This window comes from Larus michahellis, chromosome W (genome assembly GCF_964199755.1).
Source record: "Larus michahellis chromosome W, bLarMic1.1, whole genome shotgun sequence".
In the NCBI taxonomy this organism is placed as follows: domain Eukaryota; kingdom Metazoa; phylum Chordata; class Aves; order Charadriiformes; family Laridae; genus Larus; species Larus michahellis.
In genome coordinates this window covers 25,121,079-25,139,531 of record NC_133929.1, presented here as the reverse complement: position 1 = coordinate 25,139,531, position 18,453 = coordinate 25,121,079, and the positions used below count along the sequence as shown (strand labels likewise).

Sequence of the window (18,453 nt, the reverse complement as noted above, 5' to 3'; positions counted from 1 at the left end):
GTCCTCTCCGTGGTCCCGCAGGTAGAACCACAGGGTGCCTCGTGGTGTGTACCCTCTGTACTCTCTCTCTTGAGTGGGGAAACGCCTGTTCCTAATAGCTGAGATGCTGGCCCGTGCAGGTGGGGAGTAGGACATATTCTCTTCAAGTTGCTGGACCTTCTGGGACAGTTTCTCCACAGCTGAGACAAGGGGGGAAGAGAGACTTTCTTCATATCGCCGGAGCTGGCCAGCCAGCCACCTCATCCACCGTTGGTCCCTCTTCACCTTTCCATTCCATTACTGCCAGTGAGTTGGCATATGATGATGGTGCACTCCGTACAAACTTCTGCCACATGGGCCTTGTGCATCACACCTCATCAGGGTCTGTGGGTAAGTCTGCATCGTCCAAGTCATAATAAATCACCTCCCGCACGGCTAATTCCCTCAGGTACTGGATACCTCTTTCCATGGTAGTCCACTTGCTTGGGTGACATACAACATCTTCACTGAAGGGGTACCTCTCCCTCACGCCTGACAGGAGTCGTTTCCAGAGGCTGAGGGCTTGGGTCTTCTTCCCAATTGCCTTGTCAATGTCGCCTTCCCTAGACAGGGATCCCAGCTGCCTGGCTTCCCTACCCTCTAATTCCAGGCTACTGGCCCCGTTATCCCAGCACCGGAGCAGCCAGGTGACAATGTGCTCGCCTGAAAGTCGGCTAAAATCTTTTCGCATATCCCGCAGCTCACTCAAGGATAGGGATCGAGGAATTATCTCTGGTTCATCATCATCTCTTACTAAGCGGACTGATTTCTTCGTGTACTTCTTCTTCTGTATAGGGGCAACTGATACTGGCACAGGTTGGTTCCCTGGTTCAGTGCCAGTGGCTGCCACCGAGGTTGGAGTAGCTGCAGTGTCTGCCGCAGGGGTTGCAGTAGTTGCAGTGTCTGTCGCAGGGTTTGCAGTAGCCGCAGTGTCTGTCGGTCTGGTCTTCATCTTTTCCCCCTGAGGGTGCTGCATAACACTGAGCAGTGCCTGGTAGCTACTGGCCAGGGCCCAGCACAGTGCGGTGAGTTGTGCCTCTCTAGAATAGCCACAGCATTTTCCCTTCAGATATTCTACCACTTTATCAGGGTCCTGTAATTGTTCAGGGGTGAAGTCCCAGACCACTGGAGGTGAGAAGGTCTCCAAGTACCTGCCCATGTTCTCCCACATGCCATGCCACCCCTGACTATCCAGCCTCGGGGCAGATCTCTGGGTGGTAGTCTTAAATAGTGGTTTAACCCTAAACAAGACCTGGAACATATTCAGCAGACATAACACTAGGAACATGCTCGTTTGAGCATCCCAAGGATATTCAAAATTCTCAAAAGCTGTCATACCTGACCTGAAGGAGAAAAGGGAGGCAAAATGACTGGGGAAAGTGTCCCCCCCTGTTTCCCTCACAGACTGGGTGTAATTATTAATAAATTCTGAGAGACGGTGCCCAAGGTACGGACAGGACAGCAATACCACATAAACACCCCAACATAACCATCTGAACAGTGATGTTATCATATCATAAGCTGATATCGCACAGGACAGCAGAATGATAATCCTCATCCCTCTTCCAGACACAATAAACAGCATTGCAGGGAGTACATAAGCCATATAAGAATTTACATAGCACAGCCAGGAGAACAAACTAAGCAACATGGTGACCAGTGACTATTTACCTAATACAATAAATGCATACAACAAATTCATTTTTCCAAGCTCTAGTTGGATTCTGTCATTATCTCAACCCTCCGAGCCCCACGTTGGGCGCCAAAAAGGACTGTCATGGTTTAGCCTCAGATGGCAACAAAGAACCACGTGCCGCTCGTGCCGCTCGCTCGGGCCTTCCCAATACGGGAAGAATCAGAAGAAAAAGGCAAGACTCTTGGGTTGAGACAAAGGCAGTTTAACAGAACAGCAAAGGGAACAAGAAAACAACAACAATAACACAGACAGAGGAATATGCAAACACGATTATGGAACCCCGCTCCCCGCCACTCACCCACCGGACCCCAGGACACCCCAGCCCACTCCAAGCCCGACTTCCTGCCCCCTCTCCTGGCAGCTCAGGGTGGGCATGGCTCACATGGCATGGAATACCTGTGTCCTGGGGAGAATTAACCCTATCCCCGCCAGAACCAAGACAAGACGGTGATCAGGAGTAGTCAGCATGGATTTATGAAGGAAAAATCATGCCTGACCAATCTGATAACCTTCTACAGTGATGTGACTAGCTTGGTGGATGAGGGGAGAGCAGTAAGTGTTGTTTTCCTTTACTTTAGTAAAGCCTTTGACATTGTCTCCCTTAACATCCTCATAGAGAAGTTGACAAATTATAGGTTAGATAAATGGACAGTGACATGGACTGAAAATTTGCTGAATGACCAGGCCCAGAGGGTTGTGAACAGTGGCACAAAGTGCAGTTGAAGTCAAGTCACCAGACATGGCCCTGTCGATACTGGGGCCAATAGCCTTTAACCTCCTCATTAATGATCTGGATGATAGGGCAGAGTGTACCCTCAGCAAGTTTGCAGGTGACACAAAACTGGGAGGAATGGCCAATGCGCCAGAGGGTCATGCTGTCATCTAAAGACACCTGAACAGGCTGGAGAAATGGGCCACCCAGCTGGAAAGCAGCTTGGCAGAAAAGGACCTGGGGGTCCTGGTGGACACCAAGTTGAACATGAGCCAGCAATGTGCCCTTGCAGCAAAGGCGGTCAACAGCATCCTGGGCTGCATTAGGAGGAGTGTTGCCAGCAGGTCAAGGGAGGTGAACCTTCTTATCTACTCCGAAGTGGTGAGGCTGCATCTGGATTATCATGTCTAGTTTGGGACTGCCCATTACAAGAAGGATATGGAGCTACTGGAGTTCATCACAGGGCCACAAAGATGATCAAGGGACTGGAGCACTATCTCCTATGAGGAGAGGCTGAGAGAGCTGCGACTATTCAGCCTGGAGAAGAGAAGTCTCGAGGGGGGGGGGGGGAGCAGAACTTATAAATGTATATAAATACCTGATGGGAGGGAGTGAAGAAAAGGGAGCCAGACTCTTCTCATGATGCCCACTGACAGGACAGGAGGCAATGGGCACAAATTAAAACATGGAGATAGAGAGGGAGAGAAAGGAAGTGAAAACTCTCCCCAGTGACCAGCCAGGAAGAGAAGTTGCAGAGGTCCACACATGAACATCCTTTAGAGTGCAGCGGGGGGGTCACAGTTGCATTGTGGAGGAGGGGGGATGGGACAACAACCCCCAACCATTTCCCCCCAGTACAATTATATATTACATCAATGCCCATTCAAGTTTCCCATTGGTGGTCTTTGACACTCTTGGCATTGATTGGAATATGCTTAATTAGGTGCAGATTTTACACACTAATTGGATACTAAGCCTTGTACACATCTGTTACTGGGTAATATTTATCAGATATTGAAATGACTGTTATTTGCTTATTATCTATCATGTTTGTTCTAATATGGAGTCAGCCTAGAAGTTACCAGGTGGATGTAGGGGAGGGAATGGCAAACTAAACAGAGCAGGAAACTAAAACTGCAAAGTAGTGCAGTAAGAAGATAGAGGAGAAACACAGCCCATTGTTTTCTGCGGTACTTTCTGCAGCAGCCTGAAGCAAATTACAAACTGGAAGGTTTTTAATGAATCAAGTTTGAAACTGATATCCCAGTCAACACAGTATTATTTGCAATGGTATGAAAATCAATTGATATAATTCTTAAATGTGCTGTAGACTTTGGTTATGACAATGCATGATCACTGAGAGAGGTTGTGGGGCCTGGACCATTTGGCAGTCATCTAGGAAATTTTTGAAGTTCTTAGACCAAAAATGGTGTGTTTGATGGCAGGAGAGGGGGGTTAAACCTGGAGATAAACTAATGATTTGTGTACATCCAATTAAAAGAGCTACAGGAACAGCTGTTGTCTGCAGATTGTCATGTAGCATCTCTATTTCTTACCTTAGTTTGCCAGAGTGTTTGGTATGTCTTTTTAGATGTTTAGGTGAATGTTTCAGTATAACTATTTTTAAGTTCAGGGCTCTCCTTTATCTTTTGGGATGAATAGCCTGTTGCATTCTTGAACTTTTCTTTGGAGAGAAACAGTTTAGCTTTCAGCAGGTCTCATTTTGGCTATGCTGGAGTTCATAATTTGTCCTTGAATATCAGTATAGTGCTTCCTAATTTATTTTCTGTTGTGTGTTCTCATATCTTTTTGGAAGATACATAACTTAAAGAGGCTGTCCAATGTCAAAAGTTTATTATATATATTAATATCTCTTGTTCTAAAGAAAGTAAAAGTTTGGGCATTCTGTTTTATTTCCCCTCCCTCCTCCCTCTGTTATAGTTTTGCATTTCATGTCACAACTTGTATGATGTTGTCAGTAGTATGCATCTTGTGAAGTGTAATCACCTGTAGCGTAAAACTTTGTCATAGGACAGTATGCTATTTAGGTCTGAGATAAGATGAATTGAACTGGGACATGATTACCCAGGAAAATTCAACTTTCTAACCATTCTCTTCATCCCTCTTCAGAAAGTCTTTACAGAAGTTATTTATTTAAACTTCCTGTCAAATGAGATAACACATTGCTTCCATTGTTTAAATTCTTTGCTAAATACTTTATGACACTAATAGGCTAAGAATCTGTAGAAGTTATTTTCAACCAGAAGATTTTTTTATTCTAAATATAACCTATGAGATCCATACAGTATCTTCATAATTTTTAATACATGCTCTATTGGATACTTGTTATAAATGAATTTTCAGCAGAAAGTGAGCTGAAACCCTTCAGTACTAGAGAAATCTGGCACAAATATAAGCCTCCTGCTTATATGGAATTTAACTTTGGCGTTGGTTGTGCAAGTGTTACACTAGTTATCTTTGCATGGGATTGAAGACGCTGCCAAGAAATGTGGAATTTTGTCTTGATTATTGTAAGGAAGTCATGTAATTGTAAAGAAGTCATAGATTTGGAATGAAAAAATGTAGGAACCAGTAGAAATAATTAATGCAAACATGAAAAAAAATATTTCTGTATCTTAGAGAGGAAAGAGTATGACTGAGCAGTGAAATATGAGCTTATTAAGGGTTTTGGCTTGGAGGTGTATGTTTCTAGAGAGTAAGAAGATTCACCAGGATATTTCAAGAAAAGCAGAGAGGAAAAGAAAATTTTATTTTTTAAATATCTGAAGATAAACAAGTACTCTAGAGAAAACTTTTAGAAAATCATAGTGTCTGATCTAAAACCCATCCAAGACAATGTGGTGTGTAATTTTCGGGGGGGGGGGTGATGGTCTTTTTATAGACTTAATTGGGTTCCATTGTTCCATGTGAACTTGTGATACCATCTAGAAATGTGATCACAAGGGACCGCTGCATAACTTACTTTATGCTAATTTAAACCGTTCAGACAGAAATTCTCACGGGAACTTAAATAGATGTATATTGCGTGATTCTTGATGGTGGGGTCTGGGAGGGTTTTTTTGTGTGATTTTCTACTCTTCGGCCATATAGTATTTGTGTAACTTATCATCTATTTAGGTGTTCCCTGCATTTTTAACATATTTCCTTCCTCTTCCTGTCATAGGTAAGCAACTTGAAGAAAATTTTAAAAGGGATACTGAATTATAACCATGAGGTAAGAGCAGTCTTAAGTAATCTACGTTCACTTTTCTTTTGTTATTCTCTTCAATGTACAATATAGTCTACTGATTTATTAGGTCTGGACTTTTTCAGTGTTGGGCACTCAAGGAGTTTTCTAGCCTGTTCTCATGTGTTAGTTCTCTCAAAATTGATTGCCCACATTACCATACAGTCATGTATGTTGGAAGGTACCTCCAGAGGTCATGTAATCCAACCTTCTGCTCAAAGCAGACCTGGTTGCTCAGGGCCTTCTCCAGTTGAGGCTTGAATACCTCCAAAGATGGAGATCCCACAGCCTCTCTGGGCTGGAGTTCCATCATTTAACCACCCTCATGGGGAAAAAGGTTTTTCCTTATATCAAATCAGAATTTCCTCTGTTGCAACTTGTGTCTGTTGCCTTTCATCCTATCACTGTGCATCTTCTCTACACCCTCCCATTAGGTAGTTTTAGACAGCAATAAAAATCTCACCCGAGCCTTCTCTTCTCAAGGCTGAACAAACACAGATCTCTCAGCTTTTTCTTGTACATCACATGCTCCAGCCCCCCGATCATCTTGGTGGCCCCCACTGGACTCATTACAGTATATCCATATCCATCTTTCACTGAGGAGCCCAGAACTAGACACAGGACTCCAGGTGTAGTCTCACAAATGCTGAATAGAGAGGAAGAATCACTTCCCATGATGCGTTGGCTATGTTCTTGCTAATATATGATTGGCCTTCTTGGCTGCAAGGACACACTGCTACTTCCTGTTCAACTTGTTGCCCACCAGGTTCTCCAGCAGCTGTCTGGTTTTCAGCCGGTTTCGGCACCTCCTGTGGTGGGATGTTCCTTATTATCAGCCTTCTGTTCTTCTTCAAGGGTATATTCATTAGTAAGGCATTTATTGTTTATATTAAGTGTCTGGTTTCACAGGGCCTTGTGACCTTTTTACAGTTCTTTATTCTTAATGAGAGATTCTACCTTCTAAAATATATTTTACCTTTTAAAAAGTACATTCTACCTTCCTAAAGTACATCAATGAGTTCCCTGTTCATCCATAGTGGCCTTCCATGCTTGCTCAGCATCTTACATGTTGGAATGGACATTTGCTGTGCTTTGAGAAGATTGTCCTTGAAGACCAATCAGCTGTCCTGGGCCCCTTTGCCTTCCGGGGCAGTCTCCCTGGAAACAAATACCTGAACAAGCTGAAATCTGTTCTCCTGAATTCCAGGGCTGTGATTCTTCTATTTCTCTTTTTAATTTCTGTCAGGATTTTTAGCTCCACCATTTTTTTGTCACTGCAACCAAGTCTACCCTTGACTTTCACATCACTTAACAGTTTTTCCTTGTTTGTAAGTAACAGATCCAGGAGAACATCTCCCCTAGCTGGTTCATCAGTCATCTGCATCAATAAAATTGTTTTCACTACACTCTAAAAATCTCCTGGATTGCTTGCATCTAGATATGTTGCCCTTCCAGCAGATATCTGTGTGGTTTAAGTCTCACAGTACCAGGGCCTGTGATTATGAGGCTGCTTTTTGCTTTCTAAAAGAGGCTTCATATACTTCCTCTTCGCAATCAGGCTGTCTGTAGCAGACACCTACCACAATGTCACCTGTGTTGATCTGTCTGCTCATCTTGACCAACAGGTGCCTGATGACTTATCACTCATTCCAAGGCAAAGTTCCATGCATTCAAGCTGCTCCTTTGCATAGAGCATCCGTGGCAGCACTTCAGTCATATGAGCTAGCCCCCCACTTCTCTGTGCCTTTCCCATCATACTGTCCCCCATGCCATGACTTCAGGTTATGGTAATCCTTCCCTGACATACCTAACTTAAAAGTCCTCTTCACTATCTCAGTGAGACTATTGGCAAAGACTCTTTTTGCTCCATTTTGTCAGATGGATCCTGTACCTGCTCAGCAGTCGTCATTCCTCAAAGTGGGTCTCGTGGTCATAAAAATGAAAGCCCTGCCTGCAACATCAGGTTTTGACCTTCTGTGTGCATCCACTCATACCTGAGCCTTCTTCCCTCACTGGAGGGATTGAGTAGAACACCTCTGTTCCCCTCAGAGACATGAGTCTCTGGCAAGCAACAAACCTGCCAAGACATCAAGTCAGGTCTGCAGATGGACACCTCCATCCCCTGCAGGAGAGAGCCTCCAGTAACTGTCACCCTTCTTATCTTCTTCATGTGGACAGTTGGTTGAGGCTCAGCTGGCTCTGATGCCTTCCCTGAAGGGAGGTCATGTTCCTCATGTTCCTGGTGCAAATATTCTGTCAGAGCTTCCACATTAATGTGATATTTAAATTTTGAAATACAAACAGGAGACATTTTTGATACTGACTCTCTTTTGGTGATGGCCTTAAACAGTGCCTCTGATTTTTCTCCTCTGTTCCAACTAAAGACTGCTTCTTTCTCTCCCCCTTCCCTGGGAAGAGGAGGAGGAAAGAGCACTTGTACTATCTCCTCATTGTAATTTTTGAATTAAAATGTTTTAATTCTTGAGTGTTAGAGACTGCCCACTCTGTTATATAGGAGGGTATTACGCAAATTTAAAGATGAGTCTCTGCAAATGACAAAGTATTTTTCAGTGTTGAACCTTCAGCTCTAAAATTTGCATCTAGTTTGAGTGATGTTTTGTAGTAAATTGGTTAGCACAGTATGATATATAGTCTGTTTATTCATGTTCATTGCATGGGGATGTTGCTCGTCCCAAGAAACAATATTCACTTCTTATAAATACTATGAGGAAGATGACTGCAAATACAGTGAAGTGCTTTAGAACAAACAGTTATTTTCTAAAAAAACTGACTACCTTAGATTCATAAGTCCGTATTCAGTAAATGGTCACCCCTTCCAAGTGCTGAATACCCATGCTGAGGTCACCATTTTGAGAATTGATGTTTTATGTCCTGACTTATCTGATCATAGCTGACCTTATCAGAAGGACATAAATACATTTTAGAATTAGACTTTTGTGGTTTTTGACATAAGTTTTTCAGTATGTGTCCTTATAATTGTACCAGTGCCCAAAGTCTGTAACTACTTTGACTTTTCATTTAAAGTTTAAAAGGATCTTTCATTATAGTCTTTTGGCAGATATCTTTTCTTTGAATAATACTAAAGAACAGTTTCTTTATAGCTTCTGAATTAATGAGTACAGCTAGTTGGTATATATGATTGTTAGGAGTCTGATATGACAACTTTATTACCTTACTAAGTCAGCAACTGACAGGCAATAGCGATTGATTTACTAAATTGTATAAATATAAATTACATCTATAAGTGTGCTAAGCATGACACACACTCACACACCTCCTGCTGATGATTTTAGCAACAGCAGAGATGTACTTGATTCTGCTACTAGCCCTATTTATACTTTTGTTACCAGGGTCTTCCCCCCTGCCTCTGGAAAAGCCCTTTTACACAGTATAGGTGAGAAAAATGCTTGGATTTTACCTGGTGCAACTAAAAATATTTGAAAAGTTTTTTATGACAATTTATTTCATTTTAGAGCAACATCATAATTTGTTGCTTTCAAGAGAACAATCTCTCAATAGCTGTCCTACACTGATTGTCTTGTCTATTATAATATGGAAGAACAACAAGCTAAAGGAGGCCCCTGAAATCTTGCTGCTTTGGAATCCAAACTTTAATTCTTTCTGTAAAATATTCTATTATTTATTTTCCTCAAATAAATGAAAGGTGTCTGCTTTCATCACAGGACATTTATTATGGAGCCTAACCTCCTAACCTTCCTTTTGTTGTATATCACATTGAGTTTTGCTGCAGTATTAAAATTGTCCGTTACATTTATTTCATAATCCTAAATTTTCTTCTTCGCTTTCCCCACTTCTTTATGGTACAAGCTAATATACCTCTTCAGCTCCTCCCAACAACTTTTACAAAGCAACTGTATTATCATTAATAGAAAAACCAGCATTGCATTAAAAATACAGGCAATACAAGTTGAAATGTAAATGTGAATCAACTTAGACCATTCAAAGAATGCTATGTTTGATTTCATTGTTTCATTTTCTATAATGGTAACATTTTCTGTTGTACTTGATGCTTCCATAGAATTCTTATTTTAATAGAAAAGTGGACCTCAAGTCTTAAAAATAGTCAGATTTTTAGTAGTGTCTGTGTTCATTCTTTGAGCAAGTCCTTAAAAAACAAACAAATCCAAACAAACAATCCCCAACCACCTCATGATTCCTCCAAAGCCCAATCCTGGAAACTTTTCAACAACTTGATTTATACATCTGTTCAACAATTTTCATGAATACCTTGACCTGCTCTGCATATTAAGCAAAATCAATATTCAGAATATAAATGAGTGATTCCTTCTGTGGTTATTGTTTCTCTATTAAACCTTCTTTAGAATGGGCAGTTTCTTTTTGTCTACAATTAAAGTTTCAGAATTGTGTTTAATTGCACATTATATATTCATATTTTCAGCTCCCTGAAAGCTTGCAGAAGACTAGCAGAAATGTTTAATTACTTCTACAGATAATCATTAACGTAAAGTCTTTCTAATTGCAAAGCATTTTCCAAAAATTCTCCTGTGTTTTTCTTGGTTTTCTTAGAGACAACTTATATTCTTGTTTGCTTTATCGTTCATGGGCATTCTTGTACTTGCTTGCACTAATGTTATGTGGCTCACACTTTTGCTCATTCTCTCTTGCACTCTCATGTGCTCTCTCTTGCTCATGCACATCCTTCTGCCCCCACTTTCACTATCTCTCCCCCCATTCCCTCCACCTCTCGCTTCCCCTCTTCATTAATTTCCCCTCCTCTAACTTCTCCTCTCTCACTTCCCTCACCTCATTTCCCCCCTCTCTTGCTTCTCCTGTTGCACCCTTTCCCGTGTCCCATCCCCCTGTTCACATCCCCCCTCCTTTTCCCCTCTCCCTACCCCTCTCTCTCCCTTCTTCACTCTCACCCTCTCCCTCTTCCTTCACACCCTCTCCCTTCCCCTATCTCCCTTCCTCCCCTTTTTCTCTTTCCCCCTCTCTCTTGCTCCCCCTTCTCTTCCTGTATATTTCTCTTGCTCACCCTCTACATCTCTCACCTTTTCTCTTCCCCTCTCACCATCTCTCTCACTCACATTCTCACTTGCTCACCTCCTGTCTTTTGCCTTGTTTCTGACTCAATCACCTTCTCGATTGCTCTCATTCTGCCACTTGCGCACCCTCTCTCTCTCACCCTCTCTCCTGCCTATCCACCTCCTCTCTCTCTCACCCTCTCTCACTTCCATGTGCCCTCTCTCTCACCACATATCTCCCTCTCACTCACTTGCCTGCACTCGAGCTCTCTAGCCCACCTTCTCTCTCTCGCCTACCTTCTCTTCCTAGCTCTCCCTCCCCTTCTCTCTTACTCCCTTTCTCTCTCTTGCCTTCCCTCTTTCACTCCTTCTTGCCTGCTCTTAGTGATATCGAAACCTCTATGATTCTAACTCTGTAAATCATTTGGGTAAATGATTCTTGACAAGACAATGGGATAGAAGGAACAACCGGACCTAAAACCAGGTACCAGAAACTTCAGTGGGCTGATTGCCCAAGAAACTTGGCTATACCGCATGAAATGTGCCCTGTAGGTGAACCTGACTAATTATAATATGAGAACCACTCCTCTAGAAGTTAGGGTACTCGCCTCCACTTGAAGACCCTCACCCACTGAGCCTGTGCAGTAAAATTAAGAGACGCTGTACCTTTAATTGAAGATGAGGACACTTTACACCAATCAGCTTCAAGATAAGGAATTATGAGCACCAGTAAAAAGTTGATAAGCGATGAATGTGTTAATTATGCTAATTTACAATGTATAAATGCATGATTGTTTCAATGCTGGGTGTGCTAGCTTTGCGGAGATACCCCCTAGCACCCTTTTCTGCACAGAACTGCTAATAAATAGCTAATACCTCGACTCTGGTGTATTATTGGCTTGCACACCGGGTAAACGATCCCATGAGTTTTGGGACAACATTAGTCTCCTTCTCACCCCTTCTCTCACCTTTTTGCTCCCTCTCTTGCCTTCTCTCCCTCACCTTCTCTCTCACTCTGACTCTCTTGCCCTCACCACCTCTCTCACAGTTTCTATCCCCCCCCCGCCCCCTCTTGCATGGGTGCCTTCTCTCTCTCACCCTCTCATGCTTTCTTTCTCTTAATTCTTTTTGTATTTACATTTGCTCTCTTTAATTGCATGTTGTACCACTAGGTCAGGTCCTTTTCTCATGGATGAGGAACTAGTTGTTTTGGCTCTGAACATACTAAGTATCCTTAGATTAGACCTACAAAACTGTTAGACCAAGTGTTTTACAAACTGAGATTTGTTGTCCATTTATGCTAGATGTTTTTTATTGAAGTAAAACATTTAACTTCTGACTTTGCAATGGTATGATTTAGAAATTCAGACTTACTTTATTCCAGATGGAAAGCTTTTAGGCATTAGATTTTTTTTAATGAAAAGAATTAATAAAAATAATTAATTCATCGAGTGCTGTTGATTCCTTACCTGGAAGAACAAATCTTGTTCTTGATAAGTTTGAAACTAATACTTTGTTATTAGTTGAGACAGCTTTCCAAAATATCAGTTGTGTTAAGTGATATGGGATAGTTTTATATTTTGAAATATGTATATGAGCTGGTGCAATTTTTTTAGTTTGTTTTAAAGATGGATTTGAAAACTATGCCAAATTAGAGTACGTGCTTCCTGTTGCCTCTGAATCATCTTTCTATTTTGTAATGTATGTGTATGTATATATAGTGATGTGCATATGTATGCAGATTCTAGGGCAACAGATTAACGACTTCACTCTTCCTGATGTTAACCTGATTGGAGAGCACTCTGATGCTGCAGAGCTTGGGAGAATGCTTCAGCTTATTTTGGGATGTGCTGTGAATTGTGAACAGAAGCAAGGTATTAAATTTTGAAAGTATGTTTTGCTTCCAGGGCAGTTAATGAAAATCTAACTTGCTTTTTAAATCACTGAGGGAAAATGATAGGTTGCTACGAGAGACAAATTTACTTTTTCTAAATCATAGCACTACTTTATTTTACAGACAATAAGTTTTGTTATATTATGAACTTTACTAAGTTTGCAGGCTGGAAACGTGCGATTGGTTTTGCTTTCAACATGCATATTTTTAGTTTGGGTTCCCTGAGCTGAAAAGGGACTTCGCAAATGAAAAGTCTTGTCCCCAACCTTTAACTATTCATGTGTGAGTTAGCTCTGTGAAGTGAAGAATCAACAAATGTGATTTACACGTCCTTCACTGTGATCCATGGGTTCAGGAATGTATCCCAATATCTCACTGCATGTCAGAGAGCCTTTGTTGTCACCAGGTGCCATCTACTGAAAACTGAGACACTAGGGTTTCAGAGACTTCTGCACATGCTTAGCACTGGAGTATGGGAGACTGTGCCCTTCTGCACCAGTAGCTGGAGGCCAGGCAGGATATCCCAAGGACATCTAAAGTGTCACTAGAGGCCTATATTTAAGCTAATGAATCCCACCTCAGCAGTTATTGGAAAACACTTCTATCTCCTCTGGCTTCTGTGGTGCCAGTTCTTTATCTGACCTACACAAGTAAAGTGGAGACCCATTCTGTTTCTCTCCATATATGGCAGAAGATTTGCTGGGTGGTTAAAGCATTTCTTAAGGTGTTCCAGGGCCCTTGTTGCATCCTTGGGTGTGTGATGTCTTATTATGATCCAGTTCCCTTAAATTATGTTTAACTCAAGTCAGATTAAGGTAAAAATCCAAACAGTTATTCAGAACGTTTAAAATCACAGAATCACGTAATGGTTGAGGTTGGAAGGGACCTCTGGAGGCCATCTGGTCCAATGCCCTTGCTCAAGCAGGGCCACCTAGAGACGGTTGCCCAGGATCATGTCCAGACGGCTTTCGAACATCTCCAAGTATGGAGATGACACAACCTCTCCGGGCAACCTGTTCCAGTGCTCAGTCACCCTCACAGTAAAAAAGTGTTTCCTGCTGTTCAGACAGAACCTCCTGTTTTTCCATTTGTGCCCATTGCCTCTTGTCCTGTCATCGGATACCACTGGAAAGAGCCTGGATTCATCTTGTTTTCACCTTCCCTTCACGCATTTATATACATTGATGAGATTCCTCCCTGAGCCTTCTCTTCTCTAGAATAAGCAGTCCCAGCTCTCTCAGCCTTTCCTCATAGGAGAGATACTCCAGTCCCTTAATCATCTTTGCGGCCCTTCGTAGGACTCCCAGTAGCTCCATATCTCTCATGTACCAAGGAGCCCAGAACTGGGCACAGGACTCCAGGTGTGGCCTCACCAGTGCTGAATAAAGAGGAAGGATTGCCTCCCTCGACCTGCTAGAAACACTCATCCTAATGCAGCCCAGGATACCATTTACCCTTTTTGCTGCCGCCAGGTGCCCACCAAGCCACTCTGTCACTCCCGTCCTCAGTGAGACAGGGGGGAGAGAATATGATTAAAAACCCGTGAGTCGAGATAAAGGCAGTTTAATAAAAAAGGCAAAGGCCACTCACAGACGCAAAGGAAACAAACAACAAAAATATTATTCTCTACTTCCCATCAGCAGGCAATGTCCAGCCACTTCCTGGGAAGTAGGGCCTCAGTATGTGTAGTGGTTGCTTCAGAAGACAAACACCTTAATAATGAATGCCCCCTCCTCTTCCTCTTTTCCCTTAGATTTTATTGCTGAACATGACATCATATGGTATGGAATATCTCTTTGGTCACTTTGGGTCAGCTGTCCTGTCTATGTCCCCTCCCAATCTCTTGCCCACCTCCAGCCTGCTGGCCTTTGTGGGGGGAGTTTGGAGAGACAGCCTTGATGCTGTGGGAGCACTGCTCAGCAGTAGCCAAAACATCGGTGTGTTATCAACACTGTTCTAGCTACAAATACAAAGCACAGCACTATGAGGAAAGTTAACTCTATCTCAACCAGACCCAATACAGGCACATTGCTGGCTCATGTTCAATCTGGTGTCCACCAGGACCCCCAGGTCCTTTTCTGCCAAGCTGCTTTCCAACTGGGTGGCCCCCAGCATGCACTGGTGCCTGGGGTTGTTCCTCTCCACGTGCAGGGCTTTGCCCTTCCCCTTGTTGAACTTCATGAGGTTCCTGTCAGCCCATTTCTCCAGTCTGTCAAAATCCCTCTGGATGACAGCATGACCCTCTGGCGTATCAGCCACTCCTCCCACTTTTGTGTCACCAGCAAACTTGCTGAGGGTACACTCTGCCCCATCATCCAGATCATTAATGAAGATGTTGAACAGGACTGGACCCAGTATTGACCCCTGGGGTATACCGCTAGTCGCTGGTGTCCAACTAGACTTTGTGCCACTGATCACTACCCTCTGGGCCCAGCCATTCAGCCAGTTTTCAACCCACCTCAGTGTCTGCTCATACAGCCCATACAGCTTCTCTAAGAGGATCTTATGGGAGACAGTGTCAAAGGCCTTACTCAAATCAAGGTAGTCAGAATCCACTGCTCTCCCCTCATCCACCAGGCCAGTCATTTCATCACAGAAGTTTATCAAGTTGGTCAAGCATGACTTCCCCTTGGTGAAGGCATGCTGACTAATCCTGATGATTTTCTTGTCTTTCATGTGCCTGGAAATGGTTCCCAGGATTAGCTGCTCCATCACCTTCACAGGGATGGAGGTGAGGCTGACCGGCCTGTAGTTCCCTGGGTCCTCCTTCTTGCCCTTCTTGAAGATAGGAGGGGCATTTGTTTTCCTCCAGTCCTCAGGCACTTCTTCCAGTCACCATGACTGATCAAAGATTATCAAGAGTGGTCTCTTAATGATATCAGCCAGCTCCCTCAGCCCTCATCATGCATCCCATAGGTACCCATGGACTTATGTATGTCCAGGTTGCTTAAGTATTCCCTGATCTGATCCTCTTCCACCAAGCATACGTCTTCCTTGCTCCAGATTTTCCCCCTGGTCTCTGGGAAATGGGATTCCCGAAGTCCGAGCTTGCTGCTAAAGACTGAGGGAAAGAAGGCATTCAGTATCTCCGCCTTTCCCATGTCCTTTGTCACTAGGTCCCCTGCCCCATTCAGCAGCGGGCCCACATTTTCCCTAGTCTTCCTTTTGCCACTTAGGTTCTTCGAGAAGCCCTTCTTGTTGCCTTTGACGTCCCTTGCCAGATTCAATTCTATTTGGACCTTGGCTCTGTATTCCTCCCAAGATACCTGTCTCTTCTTCCACCTTCTGTATATTTTGGTTTTGTGTTTGAGTTTTGTCAGGAGCTCCTTGTTCATCCATACAGGCCGCCTGGAATTTTTGCCTGACTCCATATTCCTTGGGATGGAGCTCTTTTGAGCTTGAAGGAAGCAATCCTTCACTATCAACCAACTTTCTTGGTTCCTGTTTCCCTCCAGATCATAGAATCATAGAATGTGTTGGGTTGGAAGGGACCTTTAGAGGTCATCTAGTCCAAACCCCCTGCAGTAAGCAGGGACATCTTCAACTAGATCAGGTTGCTCAGAGCCTCAGCAAGCCTGGCCTTGAATGTCTCCAGGGCCTCCACCACCTCTCTGGGCAACCTGTTCCAGTGTCTCACCCCCCTCACTGTGAAGAACTTCTTCCTAATGTCTAATCTAAACCTACCCTGCTCTAGCTTAAAACCACTGCCCCTCGTCCTATTGCTACATGCCCTTGCAAACAGCCCCTCCCCAGCTTTGTTGTAGGCCCCCTTCAGGTACTGGAAGGCCGCTATAAGGTCTCCCCGGAGCCTTCTCTTCTCCAGGCTGAACCACCCCACCTCTCTCAGCCTGTCCTCATAGGAGAGGTGCTCCAGCCCTCTGATCATCTTTGTGGCCCTCCTCTGGACCCGCTCCAACAGGTCCATGTCCTTCTTGTGCTGAGGACTCCAGAGCTGGACACAGTACTCCAGGTGGGGTCTCATCAGAGCAGAGTAGAGGGGGAGAATCACCTCTCTCGATCTGCTGTCCACGGTTCTTCTGATGAAACCCAGGATGCGATTGGCCTTCTGGGCTGTGAGTGCACATTGTTGGCTCATGTCCAGCTTTTCATCCACCAGTACCCCCAAGTCCTTTTCCTCAGGGTAAATGGATAATGGTCCCAGGATAATGCCATGGGACACTGCCAAGCGGATTCCTGAAGAGGCCAAAGTCTGCTCTCCTGAAGTCCAGGGCTGTGACCTTGCTTTTTACCCTCCTCCTCTCAGGACCCTGAACTCCACCAATGTCATGGTCACTGCAGCCAAGGCTGCTTTTGACCTTCACATCCCTCATGAGTCCCTCCTTGGTTTTGAGTATGAGCACCTCTCCTCATTGTTTCCTCTATAATTGGAGTCAGGAAGTTGTCGTCAATGCACTCCAGGAACCTCCTGTATTGCTTATGCCCCGTTGTGTTGTCCCTCCAGTAGATATCGGGGTAAGTGTCAAGAGTCTTCAGAAAAGATGTAGGTGGATAAGCGAAAGAAAAAGCTATGCTTACTGTATTTACGCTAAGTTTCTGTCAAAGGCTGTCTCTCCCTAATACACCTCACTTCTGTTTCCTTTCAGGCAAAATGGCAGCTCTGTTATCAAGACTGTTGTCTTCCTCTTGTATTGTGTATCTTAGCTTTTAAGCTAATTTCCCCTTTCCAGTTTTCTCAGGGTTCTAAATTGCTTTAATCTCTCATCCTGAAACTACTTTTATTCTTCCCTTAAGCAGGAGAAAGTCTGGCCATCCTCTTATTTAGATTACAAGTGTTTTCCCTTCCATAAGTACATAAATAACTATTAATTTAAGCCACCTCTCTTCCACTTGACTGTTTAGTTAACATCTCAGAGTTAAATACTCTCTTAAGTTCTTTTAGATATTCCACACGAAGAAGGTTTAATGTTTAATATAAAATTTACTTAGTTGAAGATATTTGATGTTACATGGGATTTTGGTTTAGCAGAGTGATACAGCAATATACTGAAATCACAATACAAGCATAATATAGCAACTGCAACAGACAGTTGAATCACAATACAAATGTGATTCCCATTACTGATCTCTCTGTGCTCACCGTCACAACACTGGGTGTCCCAAGTTGCCTGGAAGGAATACGTGTGTTGAAGTTAGCTCAAGCCCGTTGCTCTTTTCATAGTTCATTTTATTAGTTGTCCATTTTTTCTACTTTATGTTCCCCACATGGTAGTCTGACTAGCTCAGGAAGCCATTACTCTCTACTAATTATCTCAGGGAAGGCTGTTTATACAACCTGATGACCCACTGGTACAGCCCTATAGCTAAAACAAAGACTACCCTCCAGTCTCCCTTGTGCCAAGATAAGTTCAGCTTTCTTTACAATAATTGTCCTTACATTCCTTACATTCCTTACAATTCCTTGCATTCTTCCCTGAGCTCAGCATTCTTGCGGTGTTAGGCTTATGGTTGGACTTGACAGTTCTTTTGGGAGGTAATGGGGAAGAAAAAAAGTGGCCATCATAGGCAAAATAACCCCAAATGTTGCAGTGTTCCAGTGAGCCTTGATTTATGTCTGAATAGACTTTTTTTTTCTATAATGTCTTCTTGAGTTTGCTGGCCTGAAACTTGAAAGGTAATTACAAATTTCAGCTTCATCTGTAGCACCTGCTCATCTTGTAGGAAAGATATGACTACTGATCTCATGTTCTGTGTGACTTTCTCAAGCTTAAATAGTAACACACCTGAATGCTCTTATTTTCAGAGTACATACAGACCATAATGATGATGGAAGAATCAGTTCAACATGTTGTCATGACAGCCATTCAGGAGGTATGTTAGAGTGTCCATAGTGTGTAGAAA

General features: G+C 43.3%; 1 protein-coding gene across 7 annotated transcripts in view; it reads left to right on the top strand.

Moving 5' to 3' along the window:
• The window catches only part of LOC141735427 (protein Hook homolog 3-like), a 126,823-nt gene that overhangs the window by 35,472 nt on the left and 72,898 nt on the right, over positions 1-18,453 (top strand). For 3 of the 7 annotated variants that reach the window (XM_074568153.1, XM_074568152.1, XM_074568151.1), the window contains exons 4-6: positions 5,611-5,661; positions 12,442-12,574; positions 18,356-18,423. In XM_074568153.1, coding sequence (XP_074424254.1) covers positions 5,611-5,661; positions 12,442-12,574; positions 18,356-18,423 — 252 coding nt within the window. The remainder of the gene's footprint in view (positions 1-5,610; positions 5,662-12,441; positions 12,575-18,355; positions 18,424-18,453) is intronic. The other 4 variants (XM_074568157.1, XM_074568156.1, XM_074568155.1 and 1 more) reach the window with 2 other exon arrangements.